Source organism: Galeopterus variegatus, unplaced genomic scaffold (genome assembly GCF_000696425.1).
Source record: "Galeopterus variegatus unplaced genomic scaffold, G_variegatus-3.0.2 Scaffold4343, whole genome shotgun sequence".
NCBI lineage: Eukaryota > Metazoa > Chordata > Mammalia > Dermoptera > Cynocephalidae > Galeopterus > Galeopterus variegatus.
In genome coordinates, this window is record NW_007730454.1 from 1 (window position 1) to 26116 (window position 26116).

The window sequence follows — 26116 nt, forward strand, 5'->3', positions numbered from 1 at the left end:
AACTGATAGGTTACCAGAAAACGTACCTTTAATCTCTGTTTCATCAAAAGAAGCAAAAAAAGTAGTATTTGAGTGATAATGACTCATTAGTGACTTGAATTTGGGATTATTTGGCCTTGTTTTGTGTCTGTGCTTGTGTAGGGCTAATTGAGACAATAGAATAAATGCTGAGAAAATCAAAAGGACCATCAGTGGTAGAAACAAAAATAATCCCCAGGTATAAAAGAACCAAGTAGACTTCACTAACATTTTGCATCAAGCACTGTGCATGGAGATGCAAGGACACCCCAGCTGCTGTCCGGGCCACTCTCCTGAAGCTCAGAGAGGAGCTGGTTGTTCCACGTGGAAGAAACAGATAAGTACAATACATGCAAATTACAAGAGGGATAGACTTTCTGGCCTAGAGTGTAGGAGGAAAAAATGTTAAAGTAGAAAAGGAGAAATAAATACCCAGATGCTAATAAAAATGGGCAGCATTTGCACCTTGCTTCAGTGATGCCAAATGGGTGAGCTAAGAAAACATGCTGTGGTCTCCAATGAAGTCCCTGATCCTCATTAAAGAGAATGAGTATGAGCTAATAGTTTCTAGCAGCTAAGTCTGCCAGGTCCAAGCCATCTCCATCAGTCTATTTTCCAGTTTTAATTTAGAGTTGTTAAATGTGATGGCAAAATAAAAAAAAATTATTTTAAAGCTTCAGACAGTATCAGTAAAAGAAAAAAAAAAAGACAGCCGGCAAACTGTCTATCATGTGATGAAATTTGACAGTAGGGATTATGGCTTTGATGGACCAGAACAGCTAATAGAAGAAGCTGACATTTTTGAAACCCTGCTAATTAAGGGTTCCTTCCTTAATATTAAAATAAAGTCTTTGTCTGGGTTTTATGGTTGGAGAATCAGGTGTTTTCATTAATATATGCCAGTCAGTCTTAATAAGCTTGGAGGGCAGAGGAAGTTATTATTGAGTGACCTTCTACAAAATAAGCATGTTGCTAAGGGCTCTAACCCTGCCCCGTTCAGACTGATGAATCTCATTTCCAATGCAAAAGCTTCACGAGAAATCCAAGTATTCTCTGTGCAATCACAGAAAATAATCCTGTGTCTCTTGTAATGTCCAGAATTGCCACTTACTACACTACTACTGTACAATGAATATTACAATACATATTATTTTTCTACCACAATTGTCTACATTTCTGAATTGCCCAGAATAGGAAAACTTATTGTGAAGACACTTGTATTGAAAAGTCAGCTCATTTTAATACTTTTCAAATAGTCATCTACTCTGTTCATGAATTATAATGCTGAGAATACATCTGACAATACTGGTTTTGAAAGGGAGATATGTCTATATTATTACATATTCATTTTCAAATAGATTTCAAACAGATTTTAAACCATTCATTGAAATTCATTGAAATGATAAATTCACAGTTGGATTTTGATTGACTCTTAATCCAATTTTACTTTTGATAAGTTTTCACCCCTCTCTTCCCACCCACCCCCAACCTTTTGTCAACCAATATATATTTTGTTCTTCTATTGGTTTTTAAAGCAAAACTACATGTAAAGCTTGTCAAAATGAGTTGGTAAATTTAATTAAAATCAGTAAAGCACCACACTACAAGTGATTTGTCTTGCTAATTTCCAGTGTGCCAGTGCTTGCATTATGGAAACAGTGTTTATGGGAGCTGGCTGTTGGTTCACAACCTGGAGCAAAACTTTGAAAGAGTCTCTCAGTTACTAAGTCATACCACCATCTGTAGATGACATGGAAATGTGCAGCTAGACAAAGTACGTGGTGTTAGAATAGTAGATCACACACCTTGAGGTTTTGTGGTTGCCCAGTTAAAAGAGCATTATTTACGTGCTCTTCGTCTTGAGTTCTTTCTGCCTGCCCTAGGAAGAGAACTTTGGTAACACCATTCTCGCTGGACACATGGTCAGGTAAAAATAGAACAAACCTATTAAAGTCTCTTTGGAGAAGGAAGAAGTTAGAATTTTGGGTTTACCCATGAGGCAAAAAAAAAAACATCCATTATAAATTGAGTGTGTTTATGAGTCCATTTTGAGTATGTTAGATATGGGAACAAAGGAGATAAGAATCTTGGATTCCGGGCTTAACTATGTGGGACAAGAAGTTATTTCAAAGTGTGGCAATTATTTCAGCCTAGGTCTACAATGAGAAAATTGTGTTTGAGATACAGATTAAGAAAAAAAGTGAGATATGACATTTTCTGTAAACGATTACCTAAACCTGTTCTTCAGTAGAAGGGGGGAAAAGAGGTTAATGGACACTAGCACAGATCCATCTCCTTAGGGCCAAAATCAATGAGTGTTTATTGAGCATCTACCTACTGTTTTCCCAGTGTTAGGCTTACCCCAAGAATAGTATAGTATACCCCCCTGCTCTTATAAGCTCCGGTATAGTTAGATCCCTATTGTTTCTTGGATTTCTCCCAACTTTTTGTCCAAGCCACCTGTCCTTTCTCTTTCTCTTCTCTGTGAAAATCCAGAATGAGAGTTTTTGTCCAGATACTCTTGGTTCACAACCACCTCTGAACACATTCATACCAATGCTACTCAAAATTTTAGATCATGGACTCGCAATTAGCAGTATCAGCATCACCTAGAATCTTCTTAAAAATGCAGAATCTTGGGCCCTATGAAGCCAGAATCTCTGGAAGCCCATGATTCTGTATTTTTAGGAAATCCTCTATGTATCTGGAAAAATCTGAGAGGCAATGATCTACAATGCTAATGTCACAAATTAATCATATGCTGCATTGTACTGTCAGATATTTTTGTCATATCATTTGACCATATATGTTTGTCTTATGTCTCCAAAATGGAGTATAAGCTCCTTGGGGGCAGGTGCTGAGTTTTAATGTTTCTTTTTAACCACATAATCCCAATGTCTTGCAGAGAGCAAATGATCAATACATATTTGACCAACTGATTGACTGAATCTATAAATATCGTCCTTTTATTCTAAAGACATTCCTATATTTCTGTTATGTTTTATTCTGTTATATTTCTTCCTTTTCGTGTCATCTTCATGGTCTTCTAATACTTTATGTTCTTCTACTCCAAGGATTCTTGTTCCTAGAGCAGCACTGTCCAATAGAAACATATTGCAAATCGCATGTGTAATATTTAATATTTTTAGTAGCCACATTTTAAAAAGTAAAAATAAATGAGAATAATTCTAATAATAATATTTTCATTCAATGTCACATATCCAAATATGATTTCAACATATAAATAATATAAAATAGATGATTTACATTCTTTTTATTTTTGCACTAAGTTTTTGAAATCTGCTGATATTCTACATTTGCAGCATAGTAGCTGCATTCCTAGTACTCAATAGCCACACTTGGCTCATGGCTACTATATTGGACAGCACGACTCTAGGAATTATTCTTGGATGAACAGCAGGAATGTCTGAAATTCCTGAAATAAAATGCCAAACTATATGTGGGTGATTAGAGCATTTTTCTAGTGAGACAGAATTTATCAGCTTCTCAAAAGTGTTAGCTCCCCCAACCTCCACCACCAAACTCCCCCCAAAATATCTTAAGGAACACAAGCACTCATTTTAGCCTCTGGAATGATTCATTTCTTTTGACCCATTTTTCTCTACTTGCCATTTCTATTTACATTCTCTTTTGTAACAAGATTAACTCATAGTCTGTTATTAAACAGTTGTGAATTTAACTTATTCCTTTAAAATAGCACCTAGAGAGTGCTCAGTGTATTGACTTGCTTCATAGAAAATAATCTCAAACACTAGCACAGTTAGTAGTTACAAATTTCAGAATAAAATAGCAGTTTATTGGGCCTTTTTCTTATGATAATTCACTAGAAATAAACTACAAACCAGGACAATGGTGCCCACATGGCATTCAGCAGGTTCCCAAGACTTGCTAAACATATCAACAGGGAAGGTTCTAGAAGGGTCAGTAATTGATCACAGCACAAAGAATCTTATTCTTCCTTACTCTCTTCATTGGATTAACTCCCAAATTAATTTCTTATTTGCGTGTGTGATCATTATTTGTGTGTATTAAGCATATCCTAGGTTTTCATCATATAACCACACTGTTGTACTATGACTAGAATAAAATAAAATCACCCTGTGTACCTTTCAAAGAACAAATGTAAAAGTCAACCGCATATTACAGTTTTCCTAATCAAGTTACCCTTTCAAAAAAAATTTAAAAAGCTGTTTAGAATCAGGGTAAGATTTAAATTTCAATCTTAATTTATAAGCATTTTTACTTTTTCTTGTTCACATGATCAAAAAAAAGAGAATAAAATTCACCATAAGAATAACAGAGTAATTAAACAAAAATTGAGATATATTGATACTGAAGCCTGGTTATGGATAACATGCATTTCAGCGTGTATCCAGATTTAAATGACAAATATTGAACCATGTAAAATTTGAGGATAATGGATTAACTATGCCAATATCAAGTATTTTATGTTGATTGGTCTTCTTACCAAGTTAATGAAGAAGCTTTAAAAGTGACATCTTACTACAGATATTCATCTGATCTTCAGAAAAGAGAGATTGACTTTAGTTACTTTTAAGTTTGTTAATGTTTCTTTCTTGGCATCATTTCACTTTTTACTATGATGTTGCCTTCACTGGCATCTTTTCTTCTTCCCAGCACTATGAAAAATACTAAAAAGTTGGCCTTTCTTGCTCTATAGACACTTTAAAACCTAAAAACTACAGGAACCTTGTAAAACAAGACTTTAAACTTTCTTGATTTAGTTACTTTCACCAATCCCTGGGCTCATTCCTGAGATGTAATGTCCCCTAGTATAAAGGCATTCTCCAGGTTCTTTTAACTGGTATCTCCTAATGAAAAGAAAAGGATATTGAAATATCAAAAGTATTCTAAAACCACTGCTTTCATAACATGGTGTGGTGGAGGTATACCTGAACCAAGATTTTAAGAAAAAATGAAAAACAGCATATAATTTATTTCTTAAACAGAAAAAAAAAGGAGGGGGAAGGGTGGAGACCTCAAAGAGTTTGTGGATCTATCTACAACCTATATAACCTTTCTATAACCATTTAAACATGTTCAATTGGAGTCTGTCTCTGTGGAATGACCCACATAACACTTTTGAGTATTGTGCCATCAGTGTTGATTATTGTCTGACCAATTTACCTACTGGGAATGACCGTCATAAAGGCAAACATACTGTTCCAAATAGCTGTGTCCCAGTCTGAATCAGTATCTGCAATTTGTTCTTTGTTTCCTTTCACTCCATGTCTATAGTCTTTCTTTTCCTTTTTCCTCTCTAAAAACTAGGAGATCCACTGGAATTTCTGGCACTTCTTAAAGTTCAGAACTGGTTATGCAGTATCTCTTTGGATGCTCTTTTTACAAATTCTCAAGTCAGGCACTCCAGGGGTTATAAAAAAAAAAATGTATGTAAAAAACAACAAAAAAAGTACTTAGCCTCACTGATTCCCAGAGGCATTGAAATGTTTATTTCTGAAGACAAAATAAACACATGATGTGGTATCTTTTAGCTCAAATTCCTCTAAGGGAAGGCTCTGTTAACATATCTATAAAAAGAGAGTGGATTCATTTTATGATTTGATGACACTGGAAGGATTTTTTATTCTACCTCATCGTTCTGATACAGAACCTTTCTTTCTTCTTGTTCTACTAATTTATACACGTATTTCTGTAACAGACCCAGTGCTTTTATGCGTTTTTCTTCAGATAAGTCAGCAAATACATAGAATGAGACAGAACAGTAAAGAACATCAAGTTTCTGTCAAAACAGTTCATAAATATTCAGTAGAGTTCTGCTATATGTGGGAAGTTTTGAAGATGGTATTAAGATACCAGTAAATCCAAAGAAAACCTATGCTAATCAAGCTATCATATCTTCTTATATTTTATTCTCTTATCACTTTATTATCCCTCAATAATATAAATGTGACCCCCAAAAAACTACAAATCCTAACCTGCTGTGGTGAGATAGAATTTCCTCCTTATCCTGGGACAGGATTTTCTGACCAGGATGTTAGGGTCTCTTGGTAGATCTGAAAGCCTAACCTGGGAGTTGGGTTTCCAAGCCACTTAACACCAATATAGTCTTGGGTCAGGAATGACTTTCTAATCAAATACTGTTGACATCCCCTGTGGGAGTGGGGCCTGGCTGCAAAAGAATTCCCGGAAAAGGGCTTATAACCAAGAGTCCTACCTCCAGTCTTCTCACTAACCTCAGTGGTCCCAAGAAATTTCTAAAAATCAATGTGTTACAAAGGGTATAGGACGTTCACCTTAAATGATAGGTTTTATTGTTTTGTTTTGTTTTTTTGACTGGTAAGGGGATCGCAATCCTCGGCATGGTGTCGTCCACACCACGCTCAGCCAGTGAGTGCACCAGCCATCCCCATATAGGATCTGAACCCACGGCCTCGGCACTACCAGTGCTGCACTCTCCCGAGTGAGCCACGGGGCCGGCCCAAATGATAGGTTTTGAATGACCCTTTTTATGTGATAAAAATCAACTTTGTATCATTCCTAAGACTAAAGTATTTTTAAAGAAAGAAATATCTTTAAAAAACGTTGTATGGTCTTTGCAGAAGAATCCTCTTAAGTTTTTCCAATAGGAGATGACTTACAATATCACTGCCTGTTCCTCATTTGTACGATATACTTTCAATCAAAGCAGCACTGAATTCAATGAGTTGTACTGTTAGTACATTGCTGTAGTTAAAAAGTATTGCTCACTCCAGGGGGCCAAGCAAAGGCTATTGACTTGTTTGATGTATGAAAAGACAAATTAGTCCCTCATCCTATCTACCAGCAGGGTACAATGACCTCAACATGGGAAAGTCAACTCAAACCACCACTGTATGATATATTTACATTTTTTTCCAGTAAACTTCAGTTACCAAATCCACTACGTCTAGTGTGCAAATTACATGCAAGCTAACAGAACATGAAATAAGTTTGAGGAAAGCTGTGTGGTTTATCTTGACTAGAGGCTATGCCAGATGGCACTAGTGACCATGGTCTGTCCTGGAGGGATCTGCGATGGCATTAAGGTCCTCGCATTTGCCTTAGAATGCAATTTGAACTAATCAGAAGAACACACTATTAGGGGGAAAATACTATACCTTTCCATTATGTAGATCATAATTAAGGATTGAAGATAGGACCAATAACTAATATAAAAATGAAGCTTCTCCTGTTGATGAGTTCAAGCGATAGTTAAGAAATAATTTTTAGGGCCGGCCCGGTGGCGCACTGCTACAGTGCGCCACTTGGGAGCGTGGTGGCGCTCCCGCCGAGGGTTCGGATCCCACATACAGACCGGCCATTCACTGGCTGAGCAGGGTGCGGGCACAACACTGAGGGTTGCGATCCCGTTGCCGGTCCCGGTCCAGTACGGGTGCGACACTGAGGGTTGCGATCCGTTGCTGGTCACGAAAAAAGACAAAAGGGTAAAAAGAAAAAAAAGAAAGAATTTTTAATGGGATGATGTTACAATTCAGATAATGAGGACATAGGGTAGTGAAAGTTGGAAACTACCCAGCTAAACACAGTTTTGCCACAGACTAAAAACAAAACAGGTAATGAAAGATGGTCACTATTCTCTTAAGGAGTTCCTTAAAATTTGTCCTTTCCCAGCATTTATACAGTTCTGTCCTCTATTAAACTCAGTTAGGGTCTAGAAAAAAAGGAATATGTCTTAATACATATGGCAAAGACTTATGGGGAATGAACATATTACAGTGCTATATTGTAACTCATTTTACAGAGTTAATAATGCTATAATAATAATGCCATTAATAATGTAAAAGAACCAACTTAAACTTGCCCAAATCAACCACAGATAAGGCGAAAATATTTTCAGGCTTAAATACCCATCCTTTATTCATTCAACAAACATTTGGATAGACCTACTACATATAAGACTCTAATCCTAGTTTTCAGTGGTCAAAAGTTTTCAAAGAGTTGGTAACTGGGAATTTAAAGGTACCTAATTAACACTGATTGGAGTATTGTTTATTTTTACTACTTGAAGTAAACATGAAGTAATGTCTGTTCATCAAGTAAAAAATTCCCAGTCTTGGTTTCTGTAGTCTATTTTGAGGCACAGAATTTAGTAACAGGAAACATGAGCTCTAAAAAAAAAACAGACGAGGGTTTATGAGAAAAGTGGTAGACCAAGTTAACCAGTTGGGCTTACATCCTGCTTCTACCACTAAACGGATGGATGAACTTGAAAAAGCATTTCAACTTCTCACAACTGTAAAGTTTTCACCTCTTGAATAAGAGGATATTAATAGATGGTTTTTAAGGTCTCTTCTAGCTCTAATATTTAATTAAGTGAAGTGAAAGCAGTACAAGAAATATAAATGTAAGATGTGATAATAATAATGACGATGGTGATGACTTGCGTTGCACATGCAAGTAGATTTTTGTCTACCCCCACATCTGTTTTGTTATGACACCTCCTTTAGTGCCTGTTTTGGGCCTCAGAGTCCAATGGCACAGCAGCCTCAGCCTCTGCCTTGGTGGAGCTCAGTGTTCTCTCCTGAACAAGAGTGAGGCTGGAGGATATAGGAGTCAGAGGCCACTGCCCAGCCTCTGTGACTGCAAAGGCTACTACCTGAGAGGTGGTAGGTCGAGTTCAGTCAAGTAGACTTTGCACCTAGTTCTATCTCCCCCATTGACCTTTTTCAGTATTCAGGTTCTTCTTGTATAAAATGGGGATGATCATACCAATTCAAAAGACTGTCATTACAGTTAATTAAAGTATAGAAAGTTCCTGCACACAGTAGGTAGCTGATAATGCTGTTACTGTTGCTGTTAAGACTCAAAGCATGTAACATCCCCAGTGTACCCCCTGCTGACTAAAGTGAAGTCCCAAAGTGATGACACAAAGTTACACAGTAATATACATTTCTGTGTGTCATACATTCTCGTTCACCAAACAGCAACAACAATATCAGTCAGTCTATAGTGCTTATTTCTCACAAAATGACTTTCTCTGCGTGGTTCCATGAGATCTCCAAAATTAGGCTATGAGCCAGGGAAAGCAAGTCATTCTCAGCCTAGCTGTCAGGTCACTGCCTTGCTCCATTCTCAAGCAACAGCACTGCAGGGGGTGCTAGCATCATGGAATACAGTGTGAGTGGTGCCCCAGAGGTCTGCAGAGCAGCAATGCTGCCACTTTTTGAGTAAGAAAGTGAAGCCCAAGGAGGTTCAATGAATTGTCCAAGGTCATCCAGCTGAGAAAGAAAAGATTCTGATTTCAAAGTCAGATTATGACTTATGACTTCAAGTAGTTTGTGCTTTACACATAAAGACTGTGATAGTGTCAAATTCTCAGTGCCAACCTCTTCATTAGGCTTTGAGATATCTTTGTGGGGAATCCCACAAAGCCACTGGAGGAGAAAGTACTGTGTCATAATGCAGTAAGGTGCAGTGTGACTCAGTCTTGCTCCAGATGTGCCACACTCAGGACATTATTTTGTGGAAAGGAAGTGCCTGCATATCCAGACAAATCAGGTTGTGGAGATAGTGGCCTATTCCTCCATTCCTTAAGACTGGCTTACATGAATATTCAATAACTAGCACCCCTAAAAGATCTTATCTCCCACTTGTGTTGTCATCTTATCACAATCTGTGGTCTGTGCCAAAAGGCACATTGCAGTATTAAAGAAACAAATCAGAGTTTGAGAAAAGTGACAGAAGTATTTATTAAAGTGCCGCAATTGGGCTCCATACAAATTGAGAGCAACTTCCTCATATTCACTAATCCCCAAACAAAATAACCATCAAGAAATATTAAAACACACATTTTATTAGTTTCATTTAATTTCTTAATTGCTCAAAGTCAGTTTACCCATTTATTACTGTGTGAAGTGCTTAGAGGCAAGGCGCACATTAAAGGGATTATTTCCATGTAATCCCCCCCTCCCAGAGGGTAGGAGCTGATCACTGTGAATCCCGATTTACCTCTGTGACAATACCAAATGCAGGAAATAGGTATTGTAAAATGATCCAGGCAGTAGTCAGGTAATACAGTAGGTGGCTGTAATTTAATAGCAAGAGAAAGTACCTCATTTTCAGTAGAAGTTATGCAAATGTTTTTCAGGAATAGCTATTAACCAAACTGAATTTAGCCTTGTATTTTTCTGGCTATACTATATAGTCTTCTATTAATTGATAGATGTTAAAGATGTGTAGCCTGTTAAAATTCTAATCAAATGGTGTCTGGGAGTAGATGTGATCATTTTACCAGGACTTGGAGTTCTAAGGATAATGATTGCTCTGAGTATTATCCTATCCGTGACAGTTCACCCACTTCCAGGCTTCCTTCTCGGCAGGGAAGAGAGTGAAAATACTCAGGTGGAATTTGCAGGGATGCTGGAAATTACACAGGAAGGAGAAAGGAGGTAGGAAGGGGTTCTAGGTAAATAGTCACCAAGAAAGTTGTGACGACAATATGACGTTCTGGCAACTTCCATGGTACATGATAGCTGGCCTGAGACCATTAGACTCCAGAGAACCGGGAAAGCCATTAGTGACCTGGGAAAGAGCTTTTCCTTCTCCTGTTGCTGACACATCTCTCCCTATTGTAATACCTGTAACCCAAGTACATAATGTTAGGAGCATTATTGCTATGCTTGGAGGGCAATGAAAGTTGGAGCATGAGAAGAGTACAGAGGTAAGGCCAATTCTTACTAGCAATTTCTGCCCCCTCCTACAGCACACAATCCAGACACAGGGGTCATACCTGACAGCTTTGGGATCGGCAGTGCCTCTATTTCAGGCGGAGACTTTTCTAATATTTGATACTCATTCTCTACCTTTAGAGCCAGCCTAATTCAAAGAGTACACAAAATAAAACACTTTGTAAAAAACCCTCAAGGAGATTTCTACCATGTATTTTATTAGATTGAAGGCAAAACAAGCTGATACCAGCAAGAAAAAAATGGCTGCTTCAGACCCCAGCTGACCTCTTTTGCATGGAAAATTCTCCATATGATTACAGAGCTAATGAGTAATATTTAATGAAAGCATTATGCCTCTGCATATATTCGTAAGCAGCACTTCTTACATTTAAATTTACATAGAAATAAGATGGTATGTATAAACACGCATCATGGAAATCTGTGTATTTTAAGGAAAATACTCGTCTGCTATCTCTGGCTGTTTGTATAGTTGTTTCTGTACAAAGCCCAAACTTCTCAATAAGAAAACAGTAGAATTCAGTCAATCATCCCATTGACACCAAACATGCAAGTATTTGATGATGCGTGGATAAAACAGCTGAATCCAAGGCAGACTCATCCACGTTTCACAAAATGTTTTTGCTTTATGCAAACAACAGCATATGAGAAAAAACTGGGCTAAACAATTGCCAAATAAATACATGCAAAAAAATTTTTTTCTCTTTCAACTTCAGGAATCCTTAAGTATTTGAAGATGGAGACAAAGAACCAGGATTGTCTCTGGGGCCTGAGTATATTTCCTTTCCTGTTCAGAATCTGAATTGCTGTGGTGCTGAATTTGAAAATGGAAAAACCTGTGACACCTTTCTTTCCCACCCTTTCTCTGCCCCCTCTAGGTGGAGCTGACAGGCAGCAGCGTCTTTGACTATGTCCACCCTGGGGACCATGTGGAGATGGCAGAGCAGCTGGGCATGAAGCTCCCGCCTGGGCGGGGTCTCCTCTCACAGGGCACCGCTGAGGATGGAGCCAGCTCAGCATCTTCCTCCTCTCAGTCAGAGACCCCTGAGCCAGGTGGGAATTGCAAACCCAACGTGTGGGTTGGTGGGCAGGACTTTTGCCAAATGAGTGTGCTCAAGTTACCAGTGTGAAGAGACTATAAATAGGTCTAAGGGTATTTAACAATTCCAGGCAGCTTTCAGTCTCATGCAGTAATTAAATAAGGAAGAGATTTGAAAATAAGGAGACATTTTAATAAGTATAATCCAGAGATCTAATTTCAGTTGAACAATACATACAGAAGGTACTACTTCTTTCAAATTACTGGAGGGAAAAGCTCACGTTGGAACACCCTCTTCCTTTTATTATTAACATGGCTGAATATAATGCATTTATTTGTTATTCGGCAAAATCTATGGCAGAGGCATTTTGAATATTAGTTTGTGGAGAATTAAAAGTATTGGGGACCTGCAGAAATTTGGTGTTTTTTTTTTTTTTAAGCATCAGAAGGTACTTGAAAGATGTGAACAGATAAATTAAGGCTAAAAAGAAAACAGAAATGGCTACATTTTAAACTGCCTTTCTACCCTCAGTATTTAATTAGATCAATTGTATAGAGGAATGAACAGAGGTGACATTCCTCATTGGGATTCCTTCCAGGACTCTTATAGACTTTGCATTCAGAATGTTCCCATTTTCATTGTGTTGTACTGATGATAATTTAAGTATTAGGGGAAAATCCATTTATAAATTAAACAAAATGACTTGATATCCATCAGTCCCCTAGTTCATCAAGCTGTTCAAACACGGGGAAGATTGGCTGGTCGGCCTGGGTCTTCCGAGAGCGCTGGTAATTAGATCTGCGAAGGATTTATTCTTTGCTGATTGGGGCTTTAAATTAATTGAAGTTCCACATTTGTGGTTTTGTCCTTTTTGTACTTTTTTAGAGGAGATATTTCATATTCTTGTGTGGTGGAGTGCTTGGCCAAGCAGCAGTGGTTTAAATGTTAATTTTTCTCATGAGAAGTTTAAGATTTTTAATGAATCAAGGCCTGATTTGAAGTGCGAAGTTTTATTTGCTTACTTGGGAAATTATTTTTGCACTCTTCAAAGATGCTTGTACTTTATTTGATCTGTTGTTTTAAAACAGATTCGCAATACAAAAGCATTTTATTAGAAAGAAAAATGGAAAAAACCTATGTTAGGATTAATATTAAAATAACTCAACATAATACTTCCAAGAAAATAATTTGGCCTGCCTAGAAATAATCACAATATGTTTGCTCACACAGAAGGGAAAAAACTTATTTGCCTCTTTTGGAAATATTTTAATTTCATCTAGAACTAATCCATGTTTCTCACTGAAGTTAACTGCAGTTTCTAGGGCATTCATTATTCTGTAGTATCAGTGAGTGTCCTTCTCTAGTGAGCCCTACACATGAGAGAAGACAATATGTAAGTCTATTCTTTACCCTTTAAAAATGAAAATAATTTTGTTGAGGGAGAAGTCATATATTCTTATAGCATAGCTCACTGATTTCATATCAATGAGATCATTAGAACTGTGTTTTAGTCATTAAAATGTTCATATCTGAGCATATGTGAGAGGCAGCACATGAAGATAGTTTTTTTCTCTTTTATTCTGGAGGTGGATTGGGGAAACTTGATTCCTCATGAGTCAAACACGCAGTGTGAAAGAATTTAAGTTTATAAGCCTTTGTGGGAAGCAAGGCCTTGGAAAAGAGAACTTTGTTTCCTTAATAACAAATTCTCTATTGGATTTTTGCAATTCTTTAATCTAACCTCCAACATATGCAGACATCCCTCTCCAGCAAAGCCAACAGGTAACATTTCCAGTCTCTGCTGGAACCTGCCCCTGAAAGGAAGCTCATGAGCTTCTAAGGCTGCCCACTCCATTGCTGAGCAGTTCTAACAGAAAGTTATCACTGATATGGAGCCAAAATCTACCTTGCTGCAATTTCTCCCCGCTGATCCACGGTCTGCCCTTGGGACCGTGTTTCAGATTTACTCCATCTTCCCTGTTGTATTCTCTCAAATATGTGAACTCAGATACATCAAACCCTCCTCTCCTCCTACCTTCCCTCTCCTTTTCAGGTCAAACAGCACTAATTCCTCAACCATTATTCAATGATGTGATCCTAAGAGCCTCACCACCCTAGTCACCCTGGCCTGGCTGTGCTTCAGTTTGTTGGTAACTCTCTAAAAATACGGTTCTGAAAACTGGGCACAGCCCTCTAGATGTATTCTGATTAGTCCAAAACAGAGGGACTGTCACCTTTCTCAGTGTAAGCTACTATGCTTCTGTTAATACAGCCTGAGGTTAAATTAGGTCCTCTTGGAAGCCACATCATCCTGTCAATTCATATTGACATTGATGTCTCCCCAAACACATGTTGATGGTGGCTTGTCACTTGGAAGAGACTTTGGGGAGAAAAAATTCACAGCTTGTAAACCAGGTATCATAGGCTGTAGCTAGGGTATCCTTCCCCTTCCTTCACCAGCCTTCATTTAGTCATCTTAACTAGGGAAATTGAAAACTCTGCTTTCCATATCCCTTAACAAGTCGGGCTCATTAGCTGCACTCACAGACATTGATGTCTCCCCAAACACATGTTGATGGTGGCTTGTCACTTGGAAGAGACTTTGGGGGGAAAAAATTCACAGCTTGTAAACCAGGTATCATAGGCTGTAGCTAGGGTATCCTTCCCCTTCCTTCACCAGCCTTCCTTTAGTCATCTTAACTAGGGAAATTGAAAACTCTGCTTTCCATATCCCTTAACAAGTCGGGCTCAGTAGCTGCACTCACGTAAGAAAGGGCTCTCTTCCTTGATGGTGAGTAGCTTTCACCAGTAGAGAACATTAAGCTACCGTAGCCTTAAAAGTCTGTAGTGTTGGTTATTTTCAATCTTTGGCTTAAAAAAGCAATTAGATTGACTGCTCAAATACTGAAAAGCAGCATAGGGTGCTACCTTGAATGAAATATCTTCACTAATGCAGATGATCACTCCAAGGGAATTACTGAAAAAGTTCATGTCAAGCACTACATCCCAAAGCTGCTTATGTTTCTTAAAAGCTGAAAGAATTTTAACAAGATTTCCTAATTCTTAATAACACGAAGGAACATTTTTGAAGACTGTTGTTCATTGCATCATAATCTCTTAAACTCTGATAAAACACAGATTCTTTGTTAAATCGTGGCATAATTTAGTTGGAAAAGGGATATCGATATATGGTTATTATGAAAATGAAAGCACTAGTAGGTATGGAATTTTTCAGAAGCCCTGATGTGTTCAGCGTAGCATTACTAAATGACTGAAACCTAAATAACATTTGGCATTATAATAAAAAGAAATAAGTGACTAAACCAGTCTAAGAGGCAGTGATTCTGTGCCATAATAGGAATTCTATTTCTTTGACCTGCTGGCCCTGTGATTGTCTCGTCGTAAATCAATCTCAAGATAGTGGGGGGAGACTCTGTTGATTAGACAGCAAACCCAAATAAATATTTTATATGTGTATACATTTATTAATAGTTTAGTAAATATATTATTTCTCTTAGAGAAATTTTAAGTCAGGCATAAGAAAAATAAATGGGTAGCCTTATTGAAAGAGTTATAAAGTTCTGGAGTGCCTATTTAGGGGTTGATTTGAACACATTGGAAGAAACTGGTCTTTGCTATCCTGTAGGCTCTCACAACACAGGGAGCACAGAACCTCTGAACATGCCATCTGGATGGTTCATTTTCTTTCTGTAGATCTGCTTGTATCTTTTCATTACTTTTAATGATTCTGCAGTCTTGTGATTACAAGTGTTATCCTCATCTTTTCATAAATTTCAGTGTTGTGTCTTTTAAATGCTTAGTAAACAGAAAAGCAGCTCTTTTAAGAAATACTGGAGGAATTTTTTAAATCTCCCTATTTTGAAGTCAAGGAGTAATATTCCTTAAGTTAGGTCATAAGATTCTTGTGTTTTTACTCTTTCTTCCTTCTAAATAAAACAGCTTTATTTATTCCTATTATATAATTAAGTTATGCTCATTGTGAAAAATTCAGAGAATGCAGAAAACAAGGAATAAAGACCAACCAACATCCCACTACCCAGAAATAAGTACTGTTCATATATATGTGGGTACTTCAGAAAGCTCATGGAAAAATAGAGTTTAAATACAAATACGAATCTTTTTATGAAGTACCTTCAAGGCACTACATGTCCTTCTAGATTTTGTTTGTATAACAGTATACATATATAGGTATGTAATGGGTTTGTTTTGGGTTTGTGTGTGTGTGTGTGTGTGTGTTTTACCAAAATAAGATCATAAAATGTATGCTTCTTGTAACCTGCCTTTTCTTTTAACCTCACAGGCATCTTTTCCTGTAATATTTCTTTCTTTAAGGAAGAATTTCCTTTCTGTCTCCAGTAGTTTGTTTCCCACTAGCTAACAATTAGCTCCCCCTGTAGGACCACTGTCAGCAGTAAAATACTCGGGTCCTGCTTTGGAGGGAATTCAGCCAGGACAAGGGGTTTGCAGCTTATTGAATAGGCGTGAGCTCATAGAGGGAGACATCAATACTGTACCAGGATTTAGACAATTTAGCAAAATGTGTGATACAGTACTTTATGTGAAGAATAGCAGAATCTAGCCTGTTTTGTAAGGTTAAGATAATCATTATAGTACTATGATCTTTATGTTCTTATGCCTACTCTATGTCCTGAATATTTTAAAGGCAGGCAAAATTGTAACAGTGGAGTACTTGCCTAAATGAAAGTAATCTGCACTTACTTATGCCTCTATGCTGTGGTAAATTTGATTAACACCTGATTCTACAGGAACAGGAACTCAATTCCTCTGACTTCATCAGACAGTTTTCACAATATGTGATATAATTAGAGAAACAAATGTCTAGGAATAACAATAAAGAATGTAAAAATTTATGTGAGGATCAGATCAATATTTTGTTTAAAAAAACTGCTTGGATAGGAGATACACTTGTATTTTTACAGGTGAATTATTTACCATCTGGTATATGGTTGTGGGGGACAGTTTTGTCTGATTTAATTTTATTGGTTCAAGATTCCTATCAATGAATTGAATTTAGAAGTCAGGCAAGGGAAACCATCTTACTAACCCCATGTCTAACCTCAGTCCCCAGACAATGTGACTGTATCTACAGCACTTTCTGCTGTACTGCAAATGTCAAACAGAAGGTGTAATGGATTTAATATTAGCACTGGCCAAGGTGTTGAGGGAGCTGTTAATAATGTCACTCCAGTTATTGATCTGAAGCCTTTAAAAATCAGAGAAAAGTGAGAGATCCTCTACTGGGGAAAGGCGTACAGTGACTGGTTTTTATTGCCAATATATTTCTACATATAGAGTGGCAACTTTCTAGAATTATCTTATCACCATTAATCTCTGTGAGATTTTTGGAGTCATTATATGGTAAGATAATATCATGGAGACTCCTCTGCATGCTAATGCTAAAAGATTGGGCCAAGTTCTGTTAGACATAAATAGAGCTTAAAAATTTACATGGTGACTACAGCATTCATACAAATTGTCAAGTGACAGGAGGTTTCTTAGCACTCGGTTTGTATTTGATGACTATGTTGGATCCACTGAAAGTGTAAACAAACTGTATAGTAAGTAATTTGAGCTGTACTTTACCTTTGCCTTTCTAAATCTCCAAATAAAAACCATGTAGTGACTAACCTGAGACAGAAATAGATTTTGTTCTTAAAATTAGCATACCTTTTTAGGAAACTGCTAATACTTCAATCTAAATAGCAGTTTGTATGCAATGAAATTCCTCCTTTTCATAGTCCCTAACTAATAAATGAAATTAAAATATATAATTTATGTTGAATGTTTATTAAGCTGTAAACACATTTAATTCCTTTCCATATTCATACAAGATAAGCAAAGATAAATCCATCAGATAACATACCATGGTGATCTCTGATGGGTTGAATGTGGAATGTGTTACTACTTGTCTACCAGACAAGTTCACGATTCCCCCAAATCAGCATGACTCCTCTTAATACTCAGTGCACATGTATGGGGCACATCTAATAGTCAGAAAGCCACCTAACAAAAATAATCTTTTAATAACGCAAAGACGGGCCCACCCCGTGGCGCACTCGGCAGAGTGCAGCGCTGGGAGTGCAGCAGCGCTGCCGCTGCGGGTTCGGATCATATATAGGGATGGCCGGTGCGCTCACTGGCTGAGTGCGGTGCAGGCAACACCACACCAAAGGATGCGATCCCCTTACCCGTCACAAAAAAAGACAAAATAAATAAATAAATAAAATAACCCAAAGACATCATCATTTAGGCATAAACTCAGCTTTTATTCAAAAACTATATATTTCAAATTATTTTTATTAACTATATCATTATTTCAAAATGAAACAGAAATTATCTTCTTGCCAGTCCTGAATGAAAATGACACATACATTCAAAAACAAGCCAGTACTCTTGCAAAAAGACTGCCTTGCCAAACTTGGAATGATTCTTTTGCCTCAACAACAGCTACCTTGATGCAGTACTATTTTCTCATGAAGAATGTAGGCTACTTTTAAATGTCACCTTTATCTCCAGCTAAGCTAAACAAGAACCTCTGGAACTGCCACAGAATGGGAAAATATGTTCCACTGCTCTTTTCTGGTATGCAAGTCCTAGGCACACTCAGTACCTTAACTTGCATATGCTCATGCTTCAGCGGGTTCATCTGTGTACGATGAAAATGTTTGCAAAGCAACTTTGTACTTCTAGAATCTTGCCTCTGGGAGCTAAAGAAAAATAAGGTAAAATCTCTTCTTCCTCCCAGGCTCTCTTGGACAGTTCCTAAGCTCCGACCTGCCAGCCCAGCTCCCAGAGTGCACATCCGAATCCCAGGCATCCTTTGAAATCTGACAACTTGACCCATGAAAGTCAGCCTTAGTGACTAACTTAGCTGCAGAAGGGCAGCCACCCTTTGTTCCCAGAAAAGACGTTGGATCTCAGCATAGTTCTGCATGCCATTCTGAAACTAACTTTCCCTTCCAAAATTTAGATCACAGTGGTTGCAACTCAAAGAAGTATAGCTTTTACATAAATTAATATGATGGTATTTAGAGGCTAGCAAATATTTTGTTCAATAATAGAAGGACTCCTATCAAAATACACAATAGGGGGCCGGCCCGGTGGTGCACTGGAGAGTGCACTGCTTGGGAGCATGGCGGCACTCCAGCCGAGGGTTCAGATCCTATGTGGAGACTGGTTCCCGCTCACTGGCTGAGCGCGGTACGGGTGCGACACCGAGGGTTGCGATCCCATTACCGGTCAGTAAAAAAAAGACAAAAAGGAAAAATAAAAAATAAAAAAAAATACACAATAGGTTCACTAAATTTATATGTAGCATTTTTCTTGCGATCCCATTACCGGTCAGTAAAAAAAAGACAAAAAGGAAAAATAAAAAATAAAAAAAATACACAATAGGTTCACTAAATTTATATGTAGCATTTTTTCCCCAAAACCTTCTATTGAAGGTTTAGAAAATCAATTTTTTAAACCCATTATTTTTAGGTTTTTTTTATATAGCTTTCAAGGCCATAATTTTGACTTCCCTTTACCTACAGTGATAAGGAATACATTTTTTGAGTTTCTAAAATGAAATCCAAGATGTTTTTAATGATGACCTGTTCTTTCCCATTTCAAAAAAAAAAAAAAATGTGGTCATTGGATAATTAAAAATTATAGATTCTATTTCTATAATTCTTGCCTTGAACAAAGCACAAGTTATTTGCTTTTAATATATACCACTGCACAGAAATTTCATTCTTGTCCAAATTATACCATTCTGAATTCTTCATCTGCACTAAACAGCAGACTTACGAAGGATCAGTTACCCAGCATTGACTGAGCTTTGCAGGGTGCACAGATCAGAAGAGGCAGAACTGGCTGGAAACCATTTCCACCCCTAGTGAGCAATTTACTCATGATTGCTTGGGGAAAATACTGGAAATATTGCTTCTGTGTAAAGTTTGCAACTTCCAGTTGTCAGCTCTTTGCCAAACAGTTATTCCTAAGTATAGCTTTAGCAGCAAAGCATTCTCAGGCCCCTTTTATAGTGGTTGGCATTCATATCCTGCTTGGTATATGCAGAACACAGAAACCACTAATCACAGGAGTTAATTCACATCATATGCATCTGAGACAGGTCAGTGTGTTATCCTTGTTTTACAATGGGGAAAAAGTGATGGAAATTCTACGTGGCCTGCCCCAAGCCACACAGGTTAGTTTAGCAGCCAAGATTAGAGTAAAGGGTACAGTATTAGGGTTGGAGTAGGTGGGAAGCCAAGGAACTGGATGCAGAAAGGAGATAGGTCCTTGGTAGGAATCAAACCAGAGGAATGTTCTCTAAGGGGAGTCTGAAATCCAGAAAGAAACCTGACTATCCCCTTTTACATATGTCTCATTGAGCTGAAACATTTTATCTCTTACTTGCGACTAAAATTATCCATTTAATCTTTTTCTTTGCCTTCATTCCCACATTGAAACTCTTCATACCACAGTAAACAGTAAGTAGCAGCTGAGTCAATTATAGGCAAAATTCAACCTTGAGTCCCTTGGTCTGCATTAGCTATGTGCCTTCCCAGCCAGGAGCACAACCAAAATGGTCTCTGTGCACTTGGCCTCTGCTCTGCCTCAGCCAATACTGGCCGGACTCTGTGCCGTTTCTTCAGGTTCCTCCTTTCAGAGTCCCAAGGCAGGCATGAGGTGAGACAGAAAAAGAGCAGGAAGAACAATGGTGTCCATTGGGAAGTGGACATGTTCTCCTGGAGGTATCAGCTCAGGAAACACAATCGTGGTTTCTTGGGACCCACAGGAAACATCACCCATCTTCTGTTAGTTGACAAAAAATTACCTTGAGAAAAGGGAAGAACTTGTGCCTTTAGTTGGTATTAACTAGAGTGAATTTTCATTCAAGATGCAGACCCACTTGATAATAGGGATTGTGTAGTTTTTTCAACAACCATTGATTGACTGTCTTCCATGTGTCAGACTTTATACAAAACACTGAGGAAAAAAATTTGAGGCTCCCTGCCTTCCAGGAGATGACCATCATGCAAGGGGGTCAGATAATTAATACAGTGCAGGCGTGTGGCAGTGATAATCAGGGCACCATGGTGTAAAAGTAGCGCAAGCCGCCACTGCTAGCAGTCTTGGCAGAGCTGTCTCAGGTTTGAAACTTAACTAAGGTTTGAAATTAACAGCCCGGAAACATTGCTTCTTTGGAAACAAGTTGCTTTGATGTTGCCACACATATAGACCATAACTATTAGGGAGTTGATGAACATTTTGAAGGGTTGTTTTTTGTTTGTTTATTTAATTAGCCTAAAAATTGCCCAGAATTGTGCCTGCTGCATAATAGGTTCATAGGAATATTAGTTCCTCTGACTGTTGCTCTTTCTGGCTCTTCAGGAGTGTTCTTAATGGGATTATCCCCAAATATCCTTCCTTCCACATATATTGGGCTTACATATTGGACCGAACTGAAATTCAGGAAATTCTAGCTTTGAAAAACTGTACTGACTCTTTTAGCTTTGTCTACACAAGGTATAACTTGTTGCAAATATGCTAATAACATTAATGACATATTAATAGCTTTTAGTATGTTTTACCTATATCTTCTAGTTACAAAAGTAGGCATTTATGAGTAATGTATTTCTCAGAATGACCCTAAACCAACATTAGAGATGGTAGGTGACTTGCCATGTACCAGCATAGGCTGTGGACTCAGGATTTGAATGTGGGTCATGTTTTTGTTTTGAGCAGTTTAGTAGGGCTTACTGAGAACAGGAGAGGTAGATATGACACCTGCCGTTAGGAATCAGATCATCAGTAGAAGATTCATGCACAGTCAACAACAAGAGATAAAAGGAGAAAGATAGTGTTGCTGTCCTTTGTTGTGGCATAAAAATTACAAGTAGTATAAGAAATCAGGAAGTGGCTCAATGATTGTGAGCTAGCTTGGATGAAGAGAGATGACTTGCATGCCCAGCATGAGAACCAACCTGAGAGCAAAGAGGTAGAGATGATCTTCCAGTAGGCTCATCCCAAGTAGCACAATGGGAGCAAGGATGGTGCATTCAGAAGGCAATAGGATGCCCTGTATTCCTCACTGAAAAGAAGGTGCAGGCTTATCCAGGGTGGGGCCAGATAGTGGAGGAGCTGGGTGCCAGGGTGAAGCATCTGGGATTGGTGTGATATGTTCTGAGTATAACTTATTAAAGATATCAATGACCCAATGAAAACATCATTTTATCATTTATAATCCAAAAAAAAAAAAAACCTCAAATCTGGAAGGATCCTCCCTTAAGGGTCATATTTTACAAGGGTACCTGAAAAAGTTCATGGAAAAAGTAGAATCAAGAGATAGTATGAATCTTTCCATGAACTTTTTGAAGATCCCTTGTACAACTACCTCTGGATTCCCGAATCCCTTGTGCAACATAACTGCTAATATTCATTGAATGCTCGCCATATGTCAGGTTCCTTGCTAAGCGTGTATAATATATATTACCTCATTCATTCCTCACAAAATACTATGAAGATGCTACCATTATTTTTCCCATCTTACAGATGAAGGAACTAAGAAAATGATTTTTTTAAAACTTGTAGAAGTCATAACAGCTAGTCTAGGACTTGAACCCAAGCAGCTGGCACCAAAGCCTCCCTCTTAACCATTACTCCAGGGTGCTTCTCAGTAGTCTATCTAAAATAGCTGTCCAGCCCCTGCCTGAGGCCACCAGCTGGGGGCTCGCACCATCCTTTCCAGGCAGCTCATGCAATTAATGATTGAATGAATAAAGAAATAAGTGAATAAAAGAACAAGTGAATGTTCTGTATTTCTAAACTATGGGACTTGCATTATTTTTACACTTTTACCTTAGTGAATAGTCTTCCATATGTTATACTGATTCCTGTCTGCAGGTAACTTATGATCACTGGATCTTTATTTTTGCAAGAATGTGCAGAATGGGTTGAATAGGGAAGACTGGAAACAAGAGAAATCATTTGAGAGCCTATTTCTGTAATCCAGAAGTGAGTGAGTAGACTTGGACAGAAATTATCAAGAGGCAAAGAAGTAATGATGATTTGGAAATAAGATAATATTTCGAAAGTGTCCGAAATGTACCTGTGGTCAGTCTTTAGCCAGGAGCTAATGGTTAATACTCTAGAAATTATGCAAGTCTTAAACTTTCACATATGATTGGAGTTGATGATGACATCTGTCCACTCTCACTTTTTTAACAACTGGTAATAAAATCTGTGAAAATTTGAAAATTACAAAATTACATATGCTGTTGATCATGAAATACTAATATGTAAATTCCCTTAGGGTTCAGATCTGGGTTTTTTGTTTTTAAAGTATATCATGTGCTTTTGGTAAAATATCAGTTTGCTGGTCAGTGCCTCTCATGCTGTTGATCATGAAATACTAATATGTAAATTCCCTTAGGGTTCAGATCTGGGTTTTTTGGTTTTTTTGTTTTTAAAGTATATCATGTGCTTTTGGTAAAATGTCAATTTGCTGGTCAGTGCCTCTGGTAAAATATCAGTTTGCTGGTCAGTGCCTCTCATTTGTCAGCGGGTGTCCTCTCAAAATAAAAATACCAATAAGATCATTGGTAAGTTGGTAGCAACAGAAAGAATTACAATTCTGCTGTGTACAGCCATCTATTTATTAAGCAGAGCAAAAAGGGATGTTGGAGGGGGATCAGAAGTTATCTATTGCTTCCTCAAGTTACTGTTAGTCACAATTAGGTAGAAATTAATTTAGTTGGTAATATAAATATGCATTCTAAATTTGACCAATATCTAGAGAAATACTTTCCGTTTTGTGGAATTAATGTAAAAGTGTAAAAATAATACAAGTCCCATAGTTTAGAAATGCAAAACATTAACTTGTCCTTTTATTCATTTATTTCTTTACTCATTCTATCATTTATTGCATGTGCATGGACCAGGCTCTGTCCTAGATCCCGGGATGTGATAGCTACCATAAATGCCCTGCTCTCACAGAATTTACATTCACATAAATCACCTCCCAAAAGGAGTCAAAAAGATTTCTGTTGAAAGGTTCAGTTAATAGAGGTCTCCATTTTATAAATACTAGGTAAATCTATACATCAGAGGTCTTTGCATTCTAAAATGCACAGCTGACGTAAATCTAAGCCAGTACTTCCAAAATATGCTCCTCGTTGTAACTGCCCTGTGACATGTTCTTTGAAAAAAAGAGTTCCTCAGTTAAATAGCAAAAGAAAAAGCTTCATACCACATCTTCTCATTGGAGATTAATGATGAATATCAACTTAGTGAAGATTTGAAATTTGTGTGAGATCAATTAACCTATTTATTTTTTTAAACTAGCCTTTGACTATGGGGAACTTGTTTTTTAGAGAGAAATTCATACTAATACCCCTGGAACACATGATTAAGCACTATGCATGATCTTGCCTCTGCTAGCTGGATGCCACTCCTCCCCATCCATGCCATTCTCTTCTTCCAAGACCCTCCTAATGCAAGCAAGCTCACAGGTGGGCCACTCAGCTCAGAGGCTAAATTATTCAGTTCCTTTGGTAGGTCTCCCAAATGTTTCTCATCAGTCCTCAGGGTGCCCTTCACACTCCTAAAGGTGAGCTCCTAGATGAATCTAGTAACTAACGGAAAAGTTTTAAGATGAGACCTGTCAACTCCAAGTTCCACAGTTTTTAGGGCATCCCTGGGCTTTGACGTGGAGGCTCTCACATTTCTCTTTCACTCTGTCCTCTCTCTTCTTCATTTACATAGGCAGAGGATTTCCTACCCACAATAGCAATACACCAATAGATTTTGATCCCAAACGTGATTATGGCTGCCCAGAGCAGTGCAGTGGTGATAATCAGTTACTGGGTGGTTTTCTGTGATTTATAGAAATTTAATTAAATTGCACTGCCTATTTTATAGATTTTTAAAATCAGCACTCTGTTTAAGTTGCAGGTTACCCTAATAACTGAGAGTTGACTACATGTGAAGATGAGAGTCCTAACCCAAATTTCAGGACATACTCCTTAAACTACTGTATCAGTCACAAACATATAAGTGCATAGGACCTTGGAACCAGACAGCCTGTGTTCATGTGGTCGTCTCTTGGCTCTGTCACTTACTACATTTATGACCTTGAGCAAGTTAATTAACTTACATGTGCCTTATTTTCCCCATTATACATTTTAGCCCTCTTGTCTAGATTGGAGAATGGGGTAGGAATCGTCAGTCACTTGTTAGTTTAATCTTTAAGTAAATTAATATATTAACAGGTCTTAGGGTATTATGAGTTAATCATGTAAAATGCTTAGAATAGTAGTATGGCCCATAGTCAGTGTTCAGAGTACTGTCATTAACTCTGTTGAGCGAGGCATTCTCTTATTACCAAGTTTATTCCTTATGGAAAAGCTGGCCAGGGGTTGGGTGACAAGAATTTGGCAATCTGTGCATGACAGGGTTGAATTTGGGTTTCACTGACACCATGCTCTGGTTACCTAACTTAAGGGATCAAGATTCTGCATGGATCACAGTACCCAAAAGGTATGCTTCTGAAAATACACACACACACACTAAATGAAGTTCTTTTGTAAAGACTCCATTTAGGGAAAGGAGCATTTCTTTTGGAAGTAATTTACCATTCCCCAACCTCTGCAATACATAGTTCTGATTTGTCAATTCACATTTTTTGTACATTCGGTTTTCTTAAAGCACAACAGGAATGCATAATTCTTATTCTCAGAGGCCCATACTACTGTTTCTAGATTCTGCACACCAAGATATACCTGCTGACATCGCTTTTTCTAAGGCTAGCTTGGAGGCTGGCCAGTTCCACTTAGGAATAGACCTTGATGTTGGTCTCCAAGGATTTGCAGCTTCTAGCCTGGCCTATTAAACTGTATTCTGCTTATGACCCAATGATTTAGCTGGTGCATATATGATGACTGATATTTTTGTCTTTTTATCTGGCTGGACCACTGTGATGTGGCCAGAGCCACAACATGGCTTATGCTCCACAAAAGACTAAGTGACCCAGAATTATATGTTAGGTCTCCACAACCTAAGGCTCCTTTTACAATCAAATCAGCTTTCGTGCAGGCTTCTGGTCTGTGCTGGAAAAAGAGGTAGGGGTACTCCATATTGGTTTGAACTTTAAATGAATCAATTTATTTTGCATAGGAGGGCTTCAGTTCATCACTAATCTTGAGAACTGAAATGAGTGTAGATCTGGTGGAATACTTCTGTAAAAGCAAGAGAGATGCCCTGGCCATAGGTACTATATAGAGACTTAAATAAATAAAT

At 37.9% G+C, this 26116-nt stretch overlaps 1 protein-coding gene across 1 annotated transcript in view; it reads left to right on the forward strand.

Annotated features, from left to right (window-relative positions):
* Positions 1-11626: 11626 nt before the first annotated feature.
* NPAS3 (neuronal PAS domain protein 3) overlaps positions 11627-26116 on the forward strand; it is a gene marked incomplete at its 5' end in the record, with an annotated part of 126722 nt that continues 112232 nt past the window's right edge. Inside the window, one exon of the mRNA XM_008587346.1 lies at positions 11627-11801. Within this exon, the coding sequence (XP_008585568.1) occupies positions 11627-11801 (175 nt within the window). The remainder of the gene's footprint in view (positions 11802-26116) is intronic.